This window comes from Barbatula barbatula, assembly GCF_947034865.1.
Source record: "Barbatula barbatula genome assembly, chromosome: 22".
Lineage (NCBI taxonomy): Eukaryota > Metazoa > Chordata > Actinopteri > Cypriniformes > Nemacheilidae > Barbatula > Barbatula barbatula.
This window is the reverse complement of record NC_136785.1, coordinates 1,641,373-1,665,280: the sequence shown is the minus strand read 5'-3', so window position 1 is coordinate 1,665,280 and position 23,908 is coordinate 1,641,373. Positions and strand designations below refer to the sequence as shown.

Sequence of the window (23,908 nt, the reverse complement as noted above, 5' to 3'; positions counted from 1 at the left end):
AAGCTCTTTGAGCGTGCGCATGAAAAATGCTTTCACAGCGAAGGGATATGCTCTCACAAATGATAAATCTAAACTCATGCCAAAATGGAAAATCACATTTCTGTTATTTACTATAAAGACGTAGTGTATTCATCCATTATCGTCCATAAGGAAATGAAACTCACCTTTGGTCCAAACATTCCAAGTACCCCTGGAAACCCGGAGTCCCCAACATCACCCTAGTCAAAAACTGAAATTAATACTGTTTTCCTAAATAAATTACATTACGTTTTTTCTGTGTAGTCCTACTCACAGGTTGGCCCTTAGGACCCCGGTCACCCTGAGGTCCAGGAAGACCCATTCCACCTTTAAAACCTCTCTTTCCTGAAGGGCCAGAGTGACCAGGAAGACCCCTCTCACCCTATTCATGAACACGCAAACACAAACATTTAGACAAATTATATACTATTTTGTACTTTTATGAGGCCTTATTGTTACATACAGAGAAAATACAAGATGTTCAATTTGTAATTTTTCAGACCTTTGCACCAAATGAGCCTTGTTCTCCTGGTAACCCAGGAACGCCAGCTTTACCGGGGGCACCTGGTTTGCCAAGCAAACCAAATTCGCCATCATCTCCCTGATCACCCTGAAACAGAGAGACGAAGAGGTAACCGCAGGGTCCTTTAAGAAATTATACTAGATCATATACTAGAACTCATTTTTTGTTGGATTTGTTGTTAAGTAACCGATTCATTCTTACTGGTATTCCCGGGCTTCCATCTTTTCCTGGGACTCCGTCCGCGCCAGGAACACCCTCCTGTCCTTCTCGCCCCATTGTGCCTTTAGGGCCGAGTAACCCAACAACACCCTGATGACAGCAGATGAATTAGTTATTCAATATGAAAGATGTGTCAATTAATGTGAGAAAGGATTTGACTGGGTGAAGAAAATATTCAAGAGATGGCAAGGTCTTAAAGTCTCACAGCAATTACTACCTGATTAGATATGTCAATTTTTCAGATATTACATAATAAAAGTCCCTGTAATGTATTTAATTTCCCATAAAATATATTTGTAAGTGTATATTATAGTAGGATTTATGGCAATGGATTTAAACCTTGCTCATTTCTACAGGACGAGAATATTTGAATATATGACAATGCAAAGGCTTTCGTCAATGCAATATTTTTGGCCTCTTAACCTTTATAAAAAAATCTTTAATGGAGTTAAAAAATGCCCTTAGATGTTCAAAATGAGGCTTTGTGCTACTACTAAAATGACTTAACGCAACACAAGAGAGATGTTTCATTTTACCGGCGTTCCTCTGCTGCCACGTTCTCCTGCATGACCCCGTTTACCCTTCTGACCCTGAGAGAGAGAGAATCAAAGAGAGCATGTTAGAAACAATGTAACACAGTGTATCAGAAATCAAGAGAATGAATCGTGTTCAATGATCATACACACACACACAACCACAGGTTCACCTGTTCTCCTTTGGATCCTTTGGGGCCCTGTGTCCCACGTGGACCAGGATCGCCCTAAAATGTGTTTAATGATATCGAAAGAAAAATGCAATGATTGAGTTTGAGTTCATTATGTTTGTATTATTCGATACATTGATGTACTTACAGGTAATCCTGGAGCTCCAGGTTTTCCTCGTAAACCATCAACACCCTGCTGACCCTGTATATACAAACAACAGCTTTTAAAAACCTCTTGGATCAAATATACACTTGTTCTGTTTAAAAAACATGGGATTGGTGCTTGCAATGTTTAAGAGGTGGTTTGCCAGGGCATTGTGAATCTAAAACAGCCTTCTATCTTCTTTTCTATGTTTATGGGTCACAAAACACGCCAACAAACTTCATAAGTGGATCTACAAAAGTGCTTTTCAAACAGCGGTGTGTATCTCACCACATATCCAGGATCTCCCGATTCACCTCGGTCTCCACGCTTTCCCACAGGTCCCTAAATAGACACAAGCACGTATGAAGTTGTGTTTGTTTCCAGTGAATTCACATTGAAAAGCACAGATGGATCTTAAGCGTGAAGATGACTCACGGTCAGTCCCTGAGGACCGGGAAGACCCTCCACCTTTCCATCATCCCCATGTTCACCCTAAAACATGACATAATGCAGAACATCAGATGAAGCCACGCAGCACATCTGATTTCAAACTGTGTTTGTGTGTGTACATCAAATGTCACAAAGTGCATCCTTAGAGGATTTTTAACAGGATTTAAATAGTTCTTGTGAAAGCTGGACACTTGTTGGCTGCCTTTCCTTCACTAATTTCTGCTTGAAGGATATCAATATGCAAGCATGGTTTATATTAAGTCCAAAGCATGAACTTAAGAGTGTTTAAACTTTCACAGCTGAGTTGTGTTAAAGGGTGATGGTTCCTGTCTAAACTAGAATTACAATTATCCAGCTTCCCTGAACCAAAACCAACTAGTTATTGTGGTTGGAAATTATGAAATCTTGCAATTTATGACAATATGATAAGTGATCATTGACAGTTATATTAACATCCAAGTGGAGAATGAGGATTACCTTTTCACCTTTTGGTCCTGGGGGTCCAATCGGACCCTGAGGTCCCTGGTGACCCTGTAAAGAAAGAAATTGTATATGGGCTGTTAAATCCATGCACCGATATGGGAATAAATATGATCTGATTTGCTAATATAACACAATCACGGGATGATACCGGTGTTTGTCTCTCTCTCACCTCATATCCTGAGATGCCTGGATCGCCCTGAATCCCCATTCGCCCGGGAGCGCCCTGACACAAAGAAGAGGAGGAGATGTAAAATGATAACAACTTTTCTGAGCAAATTACAATCAAATAAGTCAAGTGTAAAAAAAACTGTTATTTGTTTACCACATGTCCGATGGTTCCCCGCGAGCCCTTTGGTCCAGTCGTGCCAACTGGTCCGATCTTTCCCACGGCTCCTGTCTCCCCCAGGTGACCTATGTTACCTTTGGCACCCTACAGGTCACAAATGTACCATCAGAATGGATTAACTAGAAAAAAACTTAAACACACAATAAAAAATACACACATTAGACAGTTTCTCACCTTAAAGCCTGGTTTTCCTCGTTCACCATGTTTGCCTGATTTTCCTTCAGGACCCTGAAAGGACATGTGCAATAAATCGAACTTGATCTTGAATCTAAACTTGAGCAGGTGATGTGTTAGTTATGTCATGTTTTCTAATGCTGTCTGTCACTCACTCTGACACCAGTGAGACCGGGGTCGCCCGGTGGCCCTTCTTTGCCCTTGATTCCAGGGTCACCTCTGACACCCTGCTCGCCCTCTCCACCCATGTCACCTTTCTCACCCTTTTAAAAAAATATTAACATCATCACTAAAAGATAAATACATGGGTCACCACTGAATTGGATCCTCTATGTATCCATCATGACTTTTGTAGAATGTGATGTCAGCCATCTTTCACCTTTGCACCATCAGGACCAGCCGCACCAGCCTCTCCTTCTAAACCTGGTTCTCCCTGTAATAATTAAATAAAAACATGTCACAACTTCATAACAGTTTTTGTGCAATGTTATTTTATGTAGAGCTGTCTCAAACACACACCCTCGTTCCGATCATCCCCGCTGCCCCAGCATTCCCCTCCAGTCCGAGTGACCCCTAGGCAAACAATGAAGAAACTTAACAAGACACCCAGAGGGCTTTATTCTTTCTAGCAAGCTTGCATTTGTTTTAATAACATGCGTGTCCAGTGAGCCAAACGGCAATAATAACCGACGGCGTGTGACGGCACGATTGTGCCAAGCTTAGGTTGATAATATTAGACTCAACAGTGCACATTTAAAACAGATACACTCACATATGGTTACTTCTTAAACTGCGATTGTCAAACAAGCATCGTTCTCATTTCACAGAAGCAGATTAAGCAATGGCTATTGGGACGAGAATCAAGGGAAATGGAATTTATTCTACCTTCTCGCCGGGTTCTCCTGGAAGTCCAGGGTCACCGACCTTTCCTGCGGGGCCCTAAAAGAGAAAAGGAAGGATGGAAAAATCAATCAATGTAAGTGGGACTGACAGTGTAATAGCATTAATAAACACAATCATTTGAATCTCTTTATTAATCCAACAGAGCTGACACAAGAAAGGACAAATCCAGGTGAGTGTTTGTGTGATGAGAGCAGTGTGTGTGTTACCTTTGGTCCTGGATTTCCAGCCGGTCCGATTGTTCCTGGAGGCCCTGAAGGCCCCTTGTCCCAAACAAACAAAAACAAAATCATTCACGAGTAACACATTCATATAAACACAATACACACTTAGTCATCAGTACGCCATTATCATGTTGTTAAGTGTGCTGCTAAATCATATTTACATTATAAGAAACACTTAGAATTGTTGATCTTTTGTCAGCAAAGGCAAATTGGATAAATATCAGAGCTGAATACTAAAACCAAAAAGAATTCAGATTTTTGAGCCAAATGCAGTATTTTTGTAGAAATATAAACAAGCAAAATACAAAAAACAATGGAAAAAATAGGAAATTGAAACTTTGAAATAGTAATTCTTTAGTGTCTGTGCATGACAAAATAGAAGTAAAGCATCACTCACTGGCTCTCCTGCAATTCCTTTGTCTCCCGTAGCCCCTGACGGCCCCACAATCCCCTACAGACACAGATTCATTCTCAATATCAAAAACAATGTAATGAAGAAGATTCTTCATTAAAAACAATACAAATACTCTCAATGTTGTTTTATTATTATTTATAATATTAATATTATTGTTCTTGTTAATATTATTTAATGGAGGGACGAACCGGAAATCCCTTTGGCCCCGCCTCCCCGGGCTCCCCGATCTTTCCCTGCAATAAAGAGACTAGGTGAGACCATAACACCACAATCAAGAGACTGAAGTGGCATTGTGACAGTTACCATGGCAACAGCATCACAAAGACAATGTCAAAACACTAATGAGTTTTTACCGCATGTCCTGGGAAGCCGATTTTTCCTGGAGGACCATCAGGACCCTGTGAGATGAGATAAAAGTCAGACAAAAAAAAAGCATACAGAATTGAGCTGTGGTCATCGGGTGACCTCTGCGGTCCTTACCTTCTTGCCTTCAGAGCCGATATCTCCTGTTAAACCATCCGGACCTCTAGGACCCTGAAACAAAAGCACAGAATAATTCAGATTCTATGAAAGAATCAAATACTGCCATATTAATGCCTGCACACACAACCCTGCTAGAAAAAAAACAATAGAACCCTGCCCAAAAAATAAAACACAAAAGAAAATGTAATGGATTTAATGGGAATCGTATTTGTTTTAATGAAAAAAATTTACGGTGTCTACCAGTATGTGATGGATTCTATTGATGGGATGTTATCTGGCAGATTGATTCTATTGAACTACAGTCCAAAACAATTCTTTGATAGTTTCAATTGTGTTTCTATAGTTTTGTATTCAGCATGGAAAATGCTTCAGGATATACTCCACCACTAGAGGGAGTGCTTAATAAATAAAATGTAAAATGAGAATTGTTTAAGAGTCTTGTTTGGTCTAAATATGACTGAAACAATGTTCAATGTGTCTTTGGTAAGGAACACAAACACATTTTCCTATTGGATCTAAAATTTGATAGTTTCATATAAATAATGATTATAGTTCTGATATTTGTTTTATAATTACAACATATTAACCCCAAACCCCACCTATACTGAACCCATACCTGTACTAAAAACCACATCGTTTATTTTTTATTTTTTCAAATGATTGACATCTCCAAACATCCACAGGGAATGTCTTTATACCCCAAACCACAATACAAAGCACAGTACACACACAGTAGACAATTTCCCCTTCAGTCTGGCAGGGCAGGCCTATGTAGTGAAGACGAATGATTTGGTCAAGACAGACACGGATTACCTTACACTCTGAGAACAGTGAATGTGTGTTTGTGCTGATAATTTCACTAACATACGGTGTTGTGTGTCAAGCCACAAAACATCAAACTGTTGAAATAAAATCATCATACACACTCTCTGCCAGCTGGCAAACGCTCTCTCTCCCACAGACACACACACTTATACACACTGTCCCCATGATGTTGACAGCAGACCAATGACTGTGTAACCATGGCAACCATTCTTTAACATGAATACAACATGTGTAAGTAAAGTAAATCATGTGATTTCATGTTAATTGTTATGTATTATTAGGTATAAGGTATTTCATTCTACAGGCTTCTAGGATGCTCTGAGTGGTCGCTATGGCGTAACTAAGTTGTTCTAAGAGAGGTTTAAGGTTTTTAAAATAAATATAATGATTATATACAGGGTTATCATGCTCTCTCTCTCTCTCTCGATCGATCGATCGATCAGTCGAGTGCTGCAGTAAATGCTGGAAACTGAACTTGGGTTAAACAGACTCGGCTTCATTGCCTCTGTGATTCATCATGACCACAAATTGTGATTTACAGATTTCGGCGATGCTGTGTAACAAAGACCAGACAGCGTCATGGAAACACAGATCTTCCCTGACCTTCTTTCTGCACTTCCAGCCAATAATGTCAAATCAGTCGGCTAATGAAAAACATTCACTCGGTGTGCGCGTGCCTAGTTTGGGTCTTGTATAAGAATTGTGACTGTATTGTCACTTTAAATAAAAACATCACCTAAATCTCAATTTCCTTACACACGGATGCACATACGATGCCTTACCCGTCTTCCTTTAGGTCCTCTTGCGCCAATGGGTCCATGCGATCCCGGCGTGCCCTTTGAAAGCAGACACAGGTACACAAACACTTTAATGTCTCGCTCACATTGAGGCTGATGGTTCATGTCAGGCAGACTGACTTCTCTGTGTATGTTCAATGTCTGTCCGGACTATAATCACGGGACATTTCACAGATGGTGTGTGACAGCTGACAGACAGCAGATGACTGAGGTTTACCAAAGCTACCGCTCTGTTACATGATCCAAACATTGATGTAGACGTACCGGACTGCCGGCTGGTCCCGGTGGCCCGCTCTCGCCTGGCGTCCCTGGGTGTCCCTGAAAATGAAACAATATGTACAAACATCATATACTGTACCCATGAAAAAATACAAACGCACTAGAACACGGTGGTTTATAATAATATTAAATAAATATTGGATTTAAAGGTATTACATTTTCATCTTTATTAATAAATATATCCAAATCATACCACTTTATGGTGGTAGTACCACGGTGCAGTGATGCTTTACCTTGCTGCTTTTATATATTCAGTACTATAGATCAAATCATCTGTACACTACGGCCCTTTACATGGCATTATCCAAAAAGACAGTTTTTACTAGGTTTTTACCATGGTACATTGTATAGGCAATGATGTGAACAGTCAAAAGAGACTATTTTGACCCATTTTGTGTCTACAAATCTTTTTTTGGCCTGGACGCAAACACACAGACGGGATGTCGAAATGAAAAAGAAAGAAAAACGAACCCTCGCTCTCTTTCTCTCCACAGGTATTGTTCTTGCCTTTGTTGAAACTAGTAACTTGTTATTAGCACCTTTTGTATTATTGCTCCTGTATGACATATCGCTTATTGCTCTCTGAACTCGCTTTGGATAAAAGCATCTGCATAATGTAAATGTGGTCTTCTGATGGCTTCAACTACCTGTTTTAAACACTTATGATCTGATGATGAGAGAACGAGAGAGACAAAGTGTGTCTGTGTGTTATATCGTACCGTAGAGCCTTTCTCTCCTGGAGGCCCGGGCAAACCTGTCTCTCCACGATCACCCTAAACGAATCACAAAACATTTACACATTACACCAACACACTGTTAGGGGTAAAAAAGTACAAGCTATTATCTATTATTTTGAAATCCCTATTTTGTTCAAGGTAAAATCTTACAAAACCTTTGTAAAAGTTTGGCTCTGCTCATAATTATGCACCAAATATTAAACTAGCTGCTATTATAAACAGAAAATATATATACTGTATGTTATAGAGGCCTACAAATATTGTCCTAAAAATAATTGGAAAACTAAATTAAAAATGTAAATGTTGTCTAAACTTGAAATAAGTTTAAGGCACTAAAATGATCATAAACAAAAAATCGAAAATAAAGATAATTCATCTAATATAGCAACATAACAAATAAACAAGTAAATACAAAAATTACAAAAGCATATCACAAAATAAAAAGATAAAAATCAAATATTTTTTTTATAAACCTAAACTCTACTATATTGGTAAATGCTTTGTAGCAAAAAGCATCTGGAAGAGATGCTTAACATCAGTTAAATGACAAAAATCACACAAGAGCTAGATTTCATATTTATTCACTGACATTATCGCCACAATAACATCGAAGCCATAAATACAGTGGGTTTACTACCACCGTCAACACTGCATTCATCGCATTCATGAAGCATGTTTTGAGGCAACTGCGTGTAAAGATGCATTTTACCTTCTCTCCAGCTATTCCAGCCTCTCCTGTGGGACCGATGAAACCAAGGAGACCCTAAAAACACAAGATGACCAGCGTTAGGGTCAGAACGTGTGTGTTTACAGGAATAATTCACTCATGATGTACTCACTCTCTCGCCCATGGGTCCTGCTTTTCCCGTGACGCCCTGCTCGCCCTACGGCAGATCAGAGGGTGTTTGTTTGAGCGTGTGTGTATGTGTAAGAGATTTGTGTGTGTTTAGATTGTGTTGAACTCTCACTTTGAGTCCTTCAGGTCCGGTGGCCCCCGGGAAACCCGAACTGCCCATTAAACCCTGAAAAATGAAGACACTGTTAGGATCTCAGACAAATGAAGAAGGCGTGCGTTTGTCAGTTACAAAAACACATTCCTGGTCTACGATCTTTTGCATGAGACCTGTTTAAAAACTCCTTGATTTTTGACGCTTGACTTAAAAAAGTCAAAACACAAAAGACAGCATATGGAAATTCTCAAAAAAACATTCAATTAAAGACCGCGAAAGCCATAGCGAGAGAGAAATGAGTAAAACAGATACCTGTTTGAGAAAAAAAAGGAAAGAATGATTGAAAACGTCCAAAAAGGTTTGTAGTTTGTGCCAGAAACACAGTGGTTAAACAAGAAAAGATGGAACGGAAGAAGGAAACCGAGGTCAAACGGATTCAGACTGAGAATGAGCCATGTAACGCAATACAGACACTGTTCGCAGGGGACACTACACTTTTTGGAAAGGTTAAAGTGATTCTTTTCATCTGTGTTTTATGAAAAAGAATCCCACAATGCTCTGCCTTGAGGATTCATTGACATTAATAATTAAAACGGTTTAAAATGCATTTTTGCAATTGCGCTACCTTGTGGCTCTTTGGGGAATTGTACATTATGTGCACTTGCATGTGCGAAAAACAAATATACCCCAAATCCAAAAGGCTTGCATAAAGAAAATAATACACGTTTTTCCTTTTTGTTTTGCAATTGTGACCATTTTTATGTACATTTATCATTTGTAAAAGACAATGTTATGAGTCTGTTGTTATTCTCATTATTGCATGACGCATTATAAAATACACACGGTCTTCAAAAAACTAAATAAGAAAAACAAGTTCACAGATTTCTTTTTATAATTTTTTTATAGTTTTGTGAGATACACATAAACGTTTTGAATACTTAGTGGGCAATATCTACATTCTGCAATCCCTAAATTCTCACCTCGAGTCCCGAAGGCCCTGGTGGTCCTAGAGGACCCTCGTCACCCTGAGAATTAAAAGGAGCCAAAATCATTTCTCACACTTCCATTGGTACAGTTAAATACATTTATGTAACTCATAATAACACAGGTGCAAAGAAACACACAGACCTGTCGCCCAGCAGCCCCGCGAGGTCCCGGTATCCCCCTGACTCCGAGTTTACCCTAAAGAAAAAAAAACGTTGACATGTTCAGCATGAACATGGTTGTGCACGTATACAAAAACGCTCTTAAATTCTTTCAAATCTTTCACCTTTGGACCTTCAGGTCCGTTGTATCCAGGCTTTCCGATGTCACCTGGGAAACCCTGTGTCAAGCACATATCTGTATATTAACCAATCAGCAACGGTATGACGACATGCATTAAACAGGAGCAAGTCCACAAAATATTTAAACGTGTTTTGAGGTTTACACCAATCAAAAATGTTATGCTTGTGCTCTGGTTTTGAATTGGCAATAACAAGTCAATTCATACTTCAAGACCGGGTGGACCTGGCACTCCGGTGGGCCCTGGTTCTCCTGGTTTCCCCTAGAAAACAAACAAACACAATCATATAAACTTTAATATGATCAAAATTAAGGTTTAGCCTTTTTGAATAATGTTGTACAATTGCAATCCATACACTGCTATGAGCAACACATATGCTCTATTAAAGAAAGAAAGAAACAAACAAACATGTAGTCCTGGCTTTCCTCGAGGTCCTGGTGACCCTGGCAGACCCTGAACACCCTGAAACAAACACACAACAGACATGTTGTAACATAAACATCAGACATCTGGGTTTGTAAGCGTGTATTTAAGTGATGGAACTCGGGGTGACTGTGGAAAGGTACCTTGTCTCCCTGGAACCCGATCTCTCCCTGCTCTCCAGGAAGCCCCACATCACCCTGAGAGGAAAAGAGAGAGGAAGAGACAAGAGTCACAAAGTCAGAAATGACAGAAAAAGAGAGAAGATACACTTTATGAACAAGGCTTGACTTTTATTTATTAAAAACAAGTATGACGATCAACTCTTTTGAATCCAACAAACACGGCAAAACCTATTCTTGTGACAATCGAACCTCTACAGTACACATCAATAGGTAAAGGGGAACAATATGCAAAGTTAGTAAGGAAATTAAATCTATTTTAAAACTAAGCGGTGACTATTTTAATATTACGTGGTATGCATGACCTGCAGAAGTTTATACAATTATCTAAGCGTGAACATGTGTACTGTGGATATTAATTAAGTACAGGGTTCTTGTTTTATTATAGCAAACATCAAATAAGGGGAAATTACGTGTTCAGCTTTTGCGCAAGCAAAACAGCACCAATGAAGCACGCAGAATGTCTTTGTTTTGACTTTAGGATTCATTTTTATTTGATTGATTTTAGGATTGTTGGATTTATTTTAATGTGTAAAATCAATGTTGATCTTTTAAGACTATAATCAAGTATTTCAAGAGCGGTTTGGTTTGGATGTTCATATGACATGTAGTTCCCTCGTAAATATATTTACATTTTCCTTACTCTTACCCCTTTATTCCCCAAACTTTGCATATTGTTCCCCTTTATCTACAGATATGTACTGTAGAGGTACATTATTGTTACGCTGTAAATCCTGTTTAATTCTGCGGGCCGTAATCTAGAGCGATACCCAATCTTTGGCACAGACGTTTAAAGGAGAAGTGTGTCATTTCTACACCAGTAGTAGAACCAAACAAACAAGGTTTGTGACCTTGTTTAAGAAATTGTTTACAAACAGACATTTATAAGTTTCATCTCAACTAACATGAAATACTCAGAACTTCAACTGATGTTCTCTAAATAAAGGTATCAAAAGACGTTCTCCCAGTAACATTAAAAGAGCATTTTATCAACATTATTTGTCGTTCATTATAAAAACGATATCGTTGGTGGAACATTTAAAAAAGAACTTAGTGGAAACGTTAGCAAAGCATTCCTAAAACGTATTGTTGGTGGTGCAGACATCACACACTTCACCTCTAAAATCTCACTGCAACATACTAACAAATAAACGGTTGACCAACAGGGATGCTTATTAAACGCATGCTTAAAACACGGCTGGCCAACGGGGAGAGAGAATTTCCATCACATGCTGCTGTGTAACAGGCCAATAACAGAGCATTTAGATCACCTTATCACCTTTCAGACCGGGGTCGCCCATGTTTCCAGAGACACCCTGCAAGAAACACACACAGAAACACACACACACGCTATAATTGCAGGAGAGGGACATAAGCAGGAGGTGGCGATGTGTACACGTGTGATGTACCTTCAATCCTGTTGGACCTGGTAAACCGATGATGCCAGCCGGACCCATGTCACCCTGGAGAAGAGAAAGACACGACTGTGATATTACACCTGCAGTCACGTAGGCCTATTTTGAGTCAAGATCTTACAAATGTAATATGAGGCAAAAATACACATTTAAAATGATCAAATGTGAAGTATAACCTGTGTCATGCTGCCACTTCTTCTAAAGCTTTAAAATGAAGCTAAGAGGGACGGCTCCCAAAAGAATGAAAATTCTGTTATCATTGATTCGTTCTCTCGTGTCAATCAAAACACGCGTGTGACTCTTTCTTCAGTGGAAAAAAAAAGGAGATTTTTTGAGAAATATACAATAGAGGTCAATGGGGTTCAATGTTGAGGGTGAGTTAATGAATTGTTATTTTTAGGTGATAAACTTTAAAGGGATAGTTATGAAGGTTATGTCATCATTTACTCACCCTCACGTTGTTTCATACCTGTATACATTTCTTTGTTCTGATGAACACAAAGAATGTCAGTAAGCAAACACATCTCATCCCCCATTGACTCCCATAGTATTTATTTACCCTACTACCTCAGTCAATGGGGGATGAGATCTGTTTGGTTACTGACATTCTTCCAAATATCTTTCTTTGTGTTTAGCTAAACAAAGAAATGTATACAGGTTGGGAACAATCTGTAAATGATGACCGGATTTTCATGGACTTTAAATGTTATGTCTGTTTGGTAAGATTTCCAGCAGAGGGCGGATTTCCTCACATCACCAAACTCAAAGAAATACTTCACTAAAACGCACTTGCACTAGTAAAATGCAGATTTACAATTGTTTATGTTTTACATTTGATTTGCACAACTAGAATAACCTAAAGATGAATACACATTACTACATAAACCAGGGCTGGGTAATGAAATGGTACAAAAGTGTTAACCAAAGACCTGGATATATTCAGATGGATATATTCGTCAATGCATTTGCAAGCACATGTATTGTGCCGGACGTCTATATATTACAAGCACTCCGTAGCATCACACTTATGTGAATTGTTATCGTCCACTGGCAAAACCCACGCAAACAATTTCACTCACAATTAATCCAAGGACACCAGGAGGACCAGGAGCTCCAATAACACCCTGAATGAATACAGAATAAAAGGAAGAAAGTTTACACATTAAACCAGCACAGACTGTGGTTGTTTCAAGGATCAGGAGTCAACATTCACCCCTAAATCTGGGTGTGGAATGTACGGCGTTTATAATATTTGCTGCGTAAATGGCCCTTATTTAGATTCATAGATAGAAAAGCGCCTGTAGAAACGTGTGTGTGCGTGACACACAGATGGTTTGTTGTTGCCTTCTCAACAGCGTGCTGGAATCATTTCCTCTCTTTCCCCTGATGTGATGAAAGGATGAAAGAGGCATTTCACTCCTCTCTTCAGGACACAGGGAACAGGAAATGAGGGGACTCTCCACTTCCTGTTTTTACAGTTCCACTGAGACTTGCAGGTGAAAAGAGGCGGGCTTTGACTTAAGTGTCACCTACGCCGACCAATAAGAAGAGGTTTTGGAAAACAAAACTCTTTTTTTGAAGAGTTGACTGATCGTTTCTCAGTCTGACGTGATCTAAGAGTATTGCTGATGAAGAACAGTTTAGGCCAAAATGTACTTAAATCCCTCTAAACATAAATCCATATCAGCCTAAATTGAACACACACACACACGACAGGAAATGATACGAGGGTCCAAGACAACAAATCATTTGACTCACAGGCTCTCCGTCAAGTCCTGGCGGCCCTCTCTCTCCAAAATCACCAGGAAAACCCTGACATGAGAGACAGACAGACAGAAAGCGAGAGAGACAGAGAGAGAGCGATTAGAAAACAACAAGTGTAGTAACGGCAGATATTTCACATGCTGCTTGGAATGCCAGTGTCGCCTCTTCTCAAGCAGCCACAGGATTTAAAGCATCATTTATTTCTGTGGCTCAGATGGTGTGGAACAAGTTTCCGAGAAGCTTCAAACTTCTGTCAGCATTACTTGAAAGCCCTTACGCTGATGTGTACTGATGTGGTAAACATCACTTATAATGACATATCTTGACTCATTTCACAGGATGATTTTGAAGTTAGAGGTCACGCTGACTGAAATCCCATCGTGTCTCAAGGTCATGGAGAAATGATTAAATCAATGTGCAAATATAAATACAATCTTTCACACTTATACAAACTCAAATAACAACCAAACGGTTGAGCCTTTTACAACGATGTACATATATTTTCTTGGATGTGATGCATCAACTATCCACAAAACACTATACATATTTTAAAACGGCTTTCGTTTCTCACACACACTTACAAGCAAACGCACGTCTGAATCTATAAAGTATGTTGAGACAAAACTTTACCGGCCTACCCATCTTGCCCCTCTTCCCCGGTGGACCAGGAATACCCTGAAAAAAGAGAGAGAGAGAGAGAGAGATTTTAATATAGATTAACCTGTAAAGCCCTTTAAGACATGAGATATGTTAAAGCAGTTTCCACTTTCAGAACACACACACACACACACACAGAGATTTAAATGTTGGCTCTACCGTCACACGTTGACCAGTAGTGGGCAGCATTTTATAAAAAAATCTACATGTGTTACACTACAATAAAATGTTAATGACCGGGACATCATTAACAAAACTATGTTTTCCAACAGTGTTGATTGATAATGCAAAACTCAATGAGGTTGTTATGGTGTACTGAGTGGTTTCTGGGCCAAGGAAATATAATACATGTAATATTTACATTTTTCCACTTTTATCTAAAACGGCTTCCATCTGAGCTACAGGAAACCCCAACTGAAGCTCAGGTCCGTCCTTCAATGTAAGTCTACAGGATGTTTTTATCTATTTTATTGTCCAGCAAGCAGAAATCACAGATCATAACAGCCCAGCACTCCGCAGAAGGGCACAAGATTAAACAGGAATATTTGGAAACCGGAGGAATACGTGCTCGTGCCCACATTACTGCAGAAGGCATCAATCCGGTTACAGATTATAGTTTTATAGTAAATGCATAACTCACTCTTTCACCATCAGGTCCAGGTAAACCAAAAAGTCCAGGGATTCCAATGAAACCCTATAGAACGAAAGAGAGAGAGAGATGATGGACTGCCATCTAAAAAAGTTTGGCAAGCCACAAACAAGATATCTTTAATATATCTTTAATATGAAATTTGTTCCTGAGAAAAAGGCTCTGAAATAATCTGGCGAGTCGTCTCTGGAGTTAGGTCACAGTGTACAGTACAGATGGATGCAGATGAATCTTAAGATGGATGGACGGGCGTCTCTTGGTGATGATGCAGGCCATGAGGTAAGTGTATATGCCCATGGACTGCATGGTGCTGGCCTCCACAATGTAGTCCAAGGGCACATACGCTCACTTCAGGGAACACGTGATGAAACACAAACACAGACAAACTTCTGCTATAATGGTTACATGGGCTGATGGAGTCATAAAACAAAGCAAGAGGTGTTTACATGTTGACATATGACTGTGTATTCAAAGACACATGCAGGTATGATAACGTGTGTGGTGTGTGTGTGTGTGGTGGGATTTTGGGGTATGAAAGACAGCAGGGCCTCAGTCTGATTTTAAACAGGAAATTCCAACCTAAGGGGGCGGAGTCACAGCTGATAAAAAGCCTTTAATACTTTTTGACTACAAACAACAAGTGTTGTGTGTGTGTGCATTTGAACTGATGCGTTTGTGTGTTTTTAAACAGAATAATAGATGACAGGGTGATAAAGGAAAAATGTTTTTACGTGTGAACATGTTAACGTGACCGGCGGAGTCTAAAATCACAAGTATACACACTTATGGCTCACTCCGCTGTCAGCAGCTTATCGCTCACAGTTTGAGTTGTCTCTTGTCTTCGAAAGCAAAAAAAATGAAATGGGAAAATAAAGACGTCATTAAAATGGCGATCACTTTACAACCAGACCCTCACAAGACCACAGATAAATCCATCATTGCCTACAGCGACTCGATGCAATGATCTAAAACCAAAGCAATGATGAAACAGGTAGTGGTGTACACACCCGAGCACCTTTCGGTCCAACAGGTCCTATAGGGCCGGGCAAACCCTGAAAGAGCAGAAGAGAAAGAGAAACTTCGGTCATTTAATAATGTACAGAGTCTTGTTTATAAATGGATTTAAACAGGAATAAATAACTGAAATATCCAAACACATGTGCCATCAAGAACTAACATCCAGCTTGGATTGAAACTAGCCCTAATAAACTTCATACATAAAACAAAAAGCTAGTTTCATTTAAACTGAAGATGTCTATATTTGGTTAGGTTATAAAAAAAAGAGGCGTTAAAAAAATGCAACCTCATTCCACAGCAGACATTGACCATTTACTGTATATCGCTTGTTCAATAACTACTGTATATGACATGAAAGAGATCAGAGTTGAAAATATTTTACTATGCGAGACGAAAGAGACAATAATACGAGAAAACTCGTCTGGCGGTCAGTAAACACTTCAGCAGTCATTTATTCAGAACGCCGCGAGCGACCAATCAGAATCCAGGATTCCAGCGACCCGTGTGTACATTTCATATAGTTTACATAAGCAACTTCTACAAGCTCTAAATGGGGAAAGAACGAGAGGCTTGTGGCTATAGAAAGACGTTTGAAACGTATTTGCACGGATGGAACCAAGAAATGTTTTTCAAAACAAAACGCTATTAAAGTGCCAGAACTCATAGCCATGTCTCTTCCTATAATGAAAGATTCTGATTTCCAATCACTGTGGCCCAGATACACAACAAAAGGCGGTTTGTGCGCCAGTTTTGCTAAATTAATAGCGTATTTTCCATAAAGAGTCAATGAGAAACACAGATTCATAAACACAGCCACACACACACTTCACGGCAGAGGAAGATCTACTGCACCTGCCTGCCAGGATAGCCTTTGGCTCCAGCACTCCCATCAGGACCTTGTTCTCCCTGTAAACACAGAGACATATTGTTAATATATCAGACAATTACACGCTGTACATGCTTTTATAGCTCTGAAGATTCGATAGTTGTTGTGTTTCATTTAAGTATCAAATATTTCTTTGGAGAACTAAAATGAAAAACAATATTAGATAACTGTTTGAACACATGAAGAGAATGGAGGTGTAAAATGAATGTCGATTGTCTAGGTAAAATAATCTGGATTTGGATCGATTTGTTGAGAGTTCATATTGAGATCTTCCATAAAATAAACTTTTGATTGCAGACTTGACAAATCTTTCCAACGTCTAATGACAGAGACATTTGTGAGTCGTCTGACTCAGGAGAAATAACGGAGATGCAGATGAGAGTTTAGCTAAAGTTTCCGTCTCACTGACGTCTAGGAGAAATAATCGAGATCTTCAAGAGATGTCATCTTTGATTTTCCTTTCTTATGGGTGAATATTTGTGTATTTTCAAAGATGTTTGGGAGTGATATACGATGGGGTTTGTCAGAAGAGACCTCAACAATCTCTTGTTGAAAATGCTTCCAAACATTACGATTGCAAAACACTTGAAATAACATGTTTTAGTGATACTAATGGTATCTTGAGTTTGTGTGATTAATGAAACATTCCTGTGTGTGTGTGTTTGTATTTTCTTTCATTTGACCTTTAACGCCCTAAAATAACACAAAGGATTAAGAATTGTATTCATTTTGTCTGACAGTAAAAACGAGATTTCAATGAAGCTTCTCTTTCTCAAATGAATCTCCTTAGTTTCAGACAAGAACCTTAAAAGTCTGAGATTTCTGTGTGGATTTTCTGATAGAAAGTACTTCTGTACTGAATGTAAACAACTCATTTATGTACCATTGTTTTTCTCTTAAGAAGATTTAGGAGGTATCAGTTTTCTAAACAATTGAAGTTTTCAGGAAACCTCTTTGAAAATATTTTCGCGCAGTTCTTTTTAATGACACTCTTGAGTTACGAAAGAGCAACAAAAAAAAACATCCCTGTGTGTGTTTGTATTTTCTTTTACTAAACCTTTGGCTTCAATGCCCAGGTCAGCAGAAAATAACACGACGAGTTAAATCGTTTTTATCTGTGCGTAAAAGGTAAAAACTCTCATTTGTTTCACCAGTGATTGTTCATTTTTAATGCTCACATTGTATTTGTGTGTGTGTGTGTGTGTGTGTGTTTGTTTGTGTATACGTGCTTGTATTACTCACAGGTTCCCCGGGGAGGCCTGGTGGTCCCGGATGGCCTTTTTGCCCCTGTACAAAAAGAGGACACATGGTGACTAGTAAACAAAGTGTATTCTCTCGCTCTCTCACACACACACACCCCCTGCAGCGTGTGTGTGTTTGACAGATCCATTAATATTGACAAAATCCATCTGCAGTCGATCAGACGAAGCAGTTCAATATTTCCCATCATCTTCCATCGTGTAAGTGTTTCTGCATGTGTGCATTTGTGTGTACATTACAGACAGAAATGTTTTCCTGCTGGAGTCAAGCTCCCACGAGTCATACAGGCGCAATATTGTGCTGACTACAGCAAGACGTTTACACCGAGTGGAAAAAACGCATCAAAGGTGGAACAGAGAAAGAGAGAGAGAGAGAGAGAGAGAGAGAGAGAGAGAGAGAGAGAGAGAGACAGAGAGAGAGAGAGAGAGAGAGAAACCTTACAAGCAGACAGGAAAGAAAAAAAGGATCAACTAAGAGAAAGAGAGAAGATTTTCCATGTAATGGTTACACACAGACCGCATTGGGAATCTGGCGCTTCTTACAACAGTGAAATGCAGAACATGTATTTATGCAACTATGTAGCTATGACAGACAGACAGACGGACGGACGGACAGACATTATAGAAGAATAGACCGAATATTAATTCAGATTAAAACATGAAACTGGCACTCAATACAACACACACACACTTTCTCCGTCAAACCTGTGAAATCCAGCCCATCACACTTCATATTTAAGAGATGTCTGTTTCTTCCATTACGTTTGAAAACCCATCTCTCGTTCCTACATGTACCTCCCCATTCCAGTGAACACACAAAAACATTGACAGATCATAGTTAAACACAAGATTTCTCTTTGTTATTTTGCCATAAAGAGTTCAGTTGGCATCCTATTATGAAAATAAGAGAATTGAAGACAATAATTGAAAGCTTCGCGCTGCAATCCCTTTACCACGGTAAATCCTGTAATGTACACCTTGTCACAGTATGTACACAAAACACACATTTACATTTCGGCATTTAGCAGACGCTTTTATCCAAAGCAACTTACATTGCATTATCCTTTACATTTTACATAGGTATCTGCAATCCCCTGGGAACAAACCCACAACCTTGCGATGTTAACGTAATGCTCGTACCACTGAGATACAGCAAACATATACAGACAAGCACACAAAATGCACACACGCAAAACACACAGACACACACATCATGCAAAAAGAAGTACAAAAAACACAACTACACACATCGCCGAGGCTGCAATTCACAGCAATAAAAAAAAGATTGATAACGGGGCTGTCAAATGATTCATCGTGATTAATCGCATCCAGAACAAAAATATTTTGTTTACATAATATTTCTCTGTGTACTGTGAATAATAATTTTGTGTTTAGACATGCATGTATATAAGTCAAGTCAAGTCAGCTTTATTTATATAGCGCTTTTTACAATTTTCATTGTTACAAAGCAGCTGTACAAGAAAACATTGACTATAAGTAAAACATAAAAGGTTATGGAAGTCAAAACACAGGTCAAATAGCAGACATACAATAAATTCCTATATGCAGTGTTAATTAAATAAGACTATATTTAATTAAAATAAGAAGAATACAAAATATAGAAATGAATGAAGATGTATATGTAATTTAAATTATTGGTAAATATAAATAAATACATAAGAATGTATTATAAATATTTCCTAAATATTTAGACCAGTGGTTCTCTTTTAGTAGTAAGGCCCCCTTTGTGTAGAGTGTTTCGTTTTGCGCCCCACACAACCTAAAACATGTTCAGTTATACAATGCTAGAACATCGATTCTTTTGCCCATGTTTGTTAGACTAAAATGTATTATACATTTCTAAATTTCATAAAATGCCACACAATCCCCCTGGATCCATCTTGGGGTCCCCAGTTTGGTATGTGTTTGTAAATACAAAATTAATATGCATACATTACTTTTTAACTTTTTTTGTTCTGGATGTGATTAATCGTTTGACGGACCCTAATAATGATAATATTTGAAATTGTGCCTTATTAATCTCTTATTATATTTAAAAAATATGTTCCCAAAGGGACACCAGTTGATACAAACATCACAATATTAACCCCTATCACCCAAATAAAAAATATTCACAACCGTTGTAACAAGGTACAATAAAACGACGGAAGGAGGCGGGAACCGGCGAACGTAAATTACGACTTTTAATCAAATAAATCCCTCACGGTCAACTGCCGGCCACACAAACACAATAACACATCACATAAAGTCCAGGCCTGGTCCTCTCTCGCCCTTCCCCGTTGTCGCTCGTTTCTTATGCCGGAGCTCCTCCGTGAGAGATGCGAGACCGGTGCACACCGTTATCACTCACATCACCGGCCTCGCGCCGTTCCCTCACGCCTCTCGCCCTGCCCCGCTCGCCACAACAGTCAAGTGACACTACTGATGTTCTGGGTCACACAAGTCGAATCAATTCTTATTTACTTTATCGGTTGCAGCTTTAAAGATGCAGAAACCAGTGTTACAGTAAAACAGTCCAAAACGACTAATCATGTACAGCTGAGACACACACACTACATTGTTACACTAATGTTCGTAACAAACCCACTCACAGTGGACCACTGTATGCTTCTCAGTGGCCTAGTTTGATGTTTGTGTGTGTTCTGAGTAAAAGCGAGTGATAGACGACTCATTGGGGATTCCCTGTCATATTTACACTGGGTTTCCATGACAACGGAAGACACAGTGAATGAGTTCGAGTGGGATGTTTGTGTGGGTCTCGTAAGCAAATGTGAGCTGATGTCACCCAGTAAGTTCATGTTAAAAACAGTGCGCGCATTATGTCCAAAATGATGAAAAGTGTGGAGAGAGCGGTTTTAGGATTCCGTAAAAATACAGTACGAGTCAGTGTGTGTTTAATCTTACCTTGCGGCCTTCTGTCCCGACCAAACCAACAAGACCGAGCAGACCAAGATCTCCCTAAACACACACACACCAGAAAACACAGACAGGTAAACATGAGACACAAACACAACCCTTACAGAGGTGCTGCTGTTGTTTGTGTGTGGTCCTGCCATATCCCAAAAGTCAACATCATTAAGGCCATTGCACATCGAGTCCGAAATTTCCGTCTGAAATTTCCGCACATGAAAAAATAAATACGACCAATCACGCTTACACACTGCCTTCGATATTTTCGTCCGTCATAAAAAAATGCGAACTGGGTTCGATTTACTGTGTTTTTCGTAGCGAGCACTTTGAGAGGCGTTTTGATGATTCAGAGACATCGTACAAACTTGCGGAAAAATACGGAAAAACGCATACGAACATTTCCGACTGTTTGTGAAAAAACTGCATTTTATGCAATGTAGACTTATAGACTCGCTATAAACTGCATTTAGAGAATGTAAGGATGAGAGAGAGAGTTTGTAACAAATTGTGGCTATTAAGGCAAAATTTAAACAGGCGCTAAATTATTTCCGATATTATCATATCAATCACGATATCAATAATCATGGTATTATTTGTATCGTGATTATTGTCAATACTGGTATACTGTGAAACCCTACTTCACTCTCGCTAGCAATCGATCCCGAAAGTCGCTCATGATTTGCCTAAGGTTTTCGATTTACTGGACTTGAAACAGAACCGAACTTCAAAATCAACGAACAAACTACTTGCCCAAGATAAACATATCAGTTACTTTTCTAAATCGATCATACCGGTGCTGATCTTTCATTGAATACCGTGATATGATTGTGGAATTGGCCATGGGATAAGTCAATGTGTGTGTTTTCTTACTTTTTCTCCTTTTGGTGCTTTTCCAGGAGAGGATCCAGGGTCTCCTTTCTTCCCCTGAGAGAACGAATGACAGAAACAGAGGAAACGGCTTGCGTGAACACCTCGGGCTGTTACACGTCAACCTCACCGGAAATAATTAAACACAGAGAGCATCCATCACAAAATCCCCCCACCACACACGCGCTGTGTACCACATTTATTTGATTTACAACAATGTGTGCATAAAACACACGCATGACTACGCCACACGCAGAAAAGTACACTGAACCTGAAATCTCATTTTATTGCATTGGTTTTGGTTTACAACCCCCCCACCTTCACAATACAGAAACACTCTTTACTAAATCTCCTGAAAGAACGTTCCACTACCTGCTGGGCTTCTCTTAAGTCCTGATGAATCAGTGTGTTCGTGTGCGTTTGTGTGCATGTCTGCGGTTGTGTACCAGCAGGCGATAGAATGATGAGTATAACAGAAACACAGACCAATGTGGATAGCAGTTGATCTGACGGTAAGTGTGGATGTGCTGGTTTGTACCTTCAGCCCTGGAGGACCCGATCGACCGGGCTTGCCGTGTGGTCCTGGGGGTCCCTACAGGAAACGACAAACAAATTAAATGCATAAACGAGTAAACAACATAGAAAAAGTGAAGGGTCAATGATTCTAGTAAAATATTTATGATGGTGCATTACATACAGTGGTGGCTGGAAGTGATGTCTGGAGGGTATATTTGTACAATGTTTACCTTAAATTCCCCTTCAGGGTTGATTAAACCAAAATATGATGCATTTATAGTATAGAATGGACAAATCACAAAACTTTTAAGATATTTATTAGCCAAAATGATTTGGTGAAAAAACTAATGAGGAAAGATGGGTTTTAACTTAAATATACAAAAAAGGGGATAGAATAATACTCTCCTTGACTCAATAAGAATCTATCTTTAATACATAATATAAATAAATAATATGTATACAAACATGGGACTAGTATATATTTATTTTCATATATATATATTTAATTAATAAATTGCTTTGGATTAAAGCGTGTGACAACTATAACTGATATATTCATACTAATCTGTTATAAAAAATGCTGCTAAGAGATTCGTCTTGTGTGCGCCATGTTATGCACGTTTTCTAAAAAACACACATAGTGTGATTGTAAAGTCAGTCTGACTTAATGTAGTCTACGCTTATTGAACGTCTTCTTTGTTTAACCATTAAGAACACACACAGCCTCGCTCAGACAAGTAACCCAACAAACACATTTTACATGAGAAGGGTGCCGGCCGAACAAGGGCCTGCAGTCAGACTGTATAACACATGGTCTTAAATGCTAACACACACTCGTTCGCACCTGCACACACACATCTCACTGCGTTCCCTTGACGAATGAACACTACATGTTGACTAAGGTTGCTAAAACAACGATTCACGCCCGTGTGATCCCGTCAACAAGGGTCAAAGTTCAAGCAAAGTGTCATGGGTCTACAGGGGGTTTGTGTTTGATTTTAGTAGAAGATCCTCTTCAAATATGCCATTTAATTTAAAGGGACGGTACACCTAAAAATCATCTTTCAATGACTTCTATTTCTAACACAAAGCTATTGTATGGCTTTTATTTTATCACTGTTTAGAGCTTGTTATAGTCACCATCCACTTTCACTTCAAGGACTTTGTAAGAACATTTCTTCCATTCAAGAAACAAATCGTGGATGACAGGGATGTGTCTTGTTTCTTTCATCTGCCACAAGGGAAATGACAATAAAACCACTTGACCACCACTTGACCTTGTTACATCTGGGAACTGGTCTCTACATAAATCTCACGTCTCAGCTTCAATGTACGTCTATAGGATTTTTTGTTAAAAAACTACTCGTTTTCCAATATAATTATCTAAAT

General features: G+C 39.1%; 1 protein-coding gene across 1 annotated transcript in view; it reads right to left on the bottom strand.

The window, feature by feature from the left end:
- col27a1a (collagen, type XXVII, alpha 1a) overlaps positions 1-23,908 on the bottom strand; it is a 41,365-nt gene that overhangs the window by 4,666 nt on the left and 12,791 nt on the right. Inside the window, exons 5-50 of the mRNA XM_079487016.1 lie at positions 22,542-22,595; positions 22,007-22,060; positions 21,131-21,184; positions 18,189-18,233; positions 16,913-16,966; positions 16,051-16,095; positions 15,035-15,088; positions 14,368-14,412; positions 13,732-13,785; positions 13,053-13,097; positions 11,968-12,021; positions 11,830-11,874; positions 10,523-10,576; positions 10,365-10,418; positions 10,164-10,217; positions 9,942-9,995; positions 9,800-9,853; positions 9,652-9,696; positions 8,690-8,743; positions 8,561-8,605; positions 8,431-8,484; positions 7,704-7,757; positions 6,970-7,023; positions 6,691-6,744; positions 5,081-5,134; positions 4,954-4,998; positions 4,789-4,833; positions 4,583-4,636; positions 4,171-4,224; positions 3,947-4,000; positions 3,581-3,634; positions 3,441-3,494; positions 3,217-3,324; positions 3,062-3,115; positions 2,864-2,971; positions 2,711-2,764; positions 2,536-2,589; positions 2,044-2,100; positions 1,897-1,950; positions 1,612-1,665; positions 1,467-1,520; positions 1,297-1,350; positions 743-850; positions 521-628; positions 293-400; positions 165-218 (exon numbers count right to left, since the gene is read on the bottom strand). Coding sequence (XP_079343142.1) covers positions 165-218; positions 293-400; positions 521-628; positions 743-850; positions 1,297-1,350; positions 1,467-1,520; positions 1,612-1,665; positions 1,897-1,950; positions 2,044-2,100; positions 2,536-2,589; positions 2,711-2,764; positions 2,864-2,971; positions 3,062-3,115; positions 3,217-3,324; positions 3,441-3,494; positions 3,581-3,634; positions 3,947-4,000; positions 4,171-4,224; positions 4,583-4,636; positions 4,789-4,833; positions 4,954-4,998; positions 5,081-5,134; positions 6,691-6,744; positions 6,970-7,023; positions 7,704-7,757; positions 8,431-8,484; positions 8,561-8,605; positions 8,690-8,743; positions 9,652-9,696; positions 9,800-9,853; positions 9,942-9,995; positions 10,164-10,217; positions 10,365-10,418; positions 10,523-10,576; positions 11,830-11,874; positions 11,968-12,021; positions 13,053-13,097; positions 13,732-13,785; positions 14,368-14,412; positions 15,035-15,088; positions 16,051-16,095; positions 16,913-16,966; positions 18,189-18,233; positions 21,131-21,184; positions 22,007-22,060; positions 22,542-22,595 — 2,676 coding nt within the window. The remainder of the gene's footprint in view (positions 1-164; positions 219-292; positions 401-520; positions 629-742; positions 851-1,296; positions 1,351-1,466; positions 1,521-1,611; positions 1,666-1,896; positions 1,951-2,043; positions 2,101-2,535; positions 2,590-2,710; positions 2,765-2,863; positions 2,972-3,061; positions 3,116-3,216; positions 3,325-3,440; positions 3,495-3,580; positions 3,635-3,946; positions 4,001-4,170; positions 4,225-4,582; positions 4,637-4,788; positions 4,834-4,953; positions 4,999-5,080; positions 5,135-6,690; positions 6,745-6,969; positions 7,024-7,703; positions 7,758-8,430; positions 8,485-8,560; positions 8,606-8,689; positions 8,744-9,651; positions 9,697-9,799; positions 9,854-9,941; positions 9,996-10,163; positions 10,218-10,364; positions 10,419-10,522; positions 10,577-11,829; positions 11,875-11,967; positions 12,022-13,052; positions 13,098-13,731; positions 13,786-14,367; positions 14,413-15,034; positions 15,089-16,050; positions 16,096-16,912; positions 16,967-18,188; positions 18,234-21,130; positions 21,185-22,006; positions 22,061-22,541; positions 22,596-23,908) is intronic.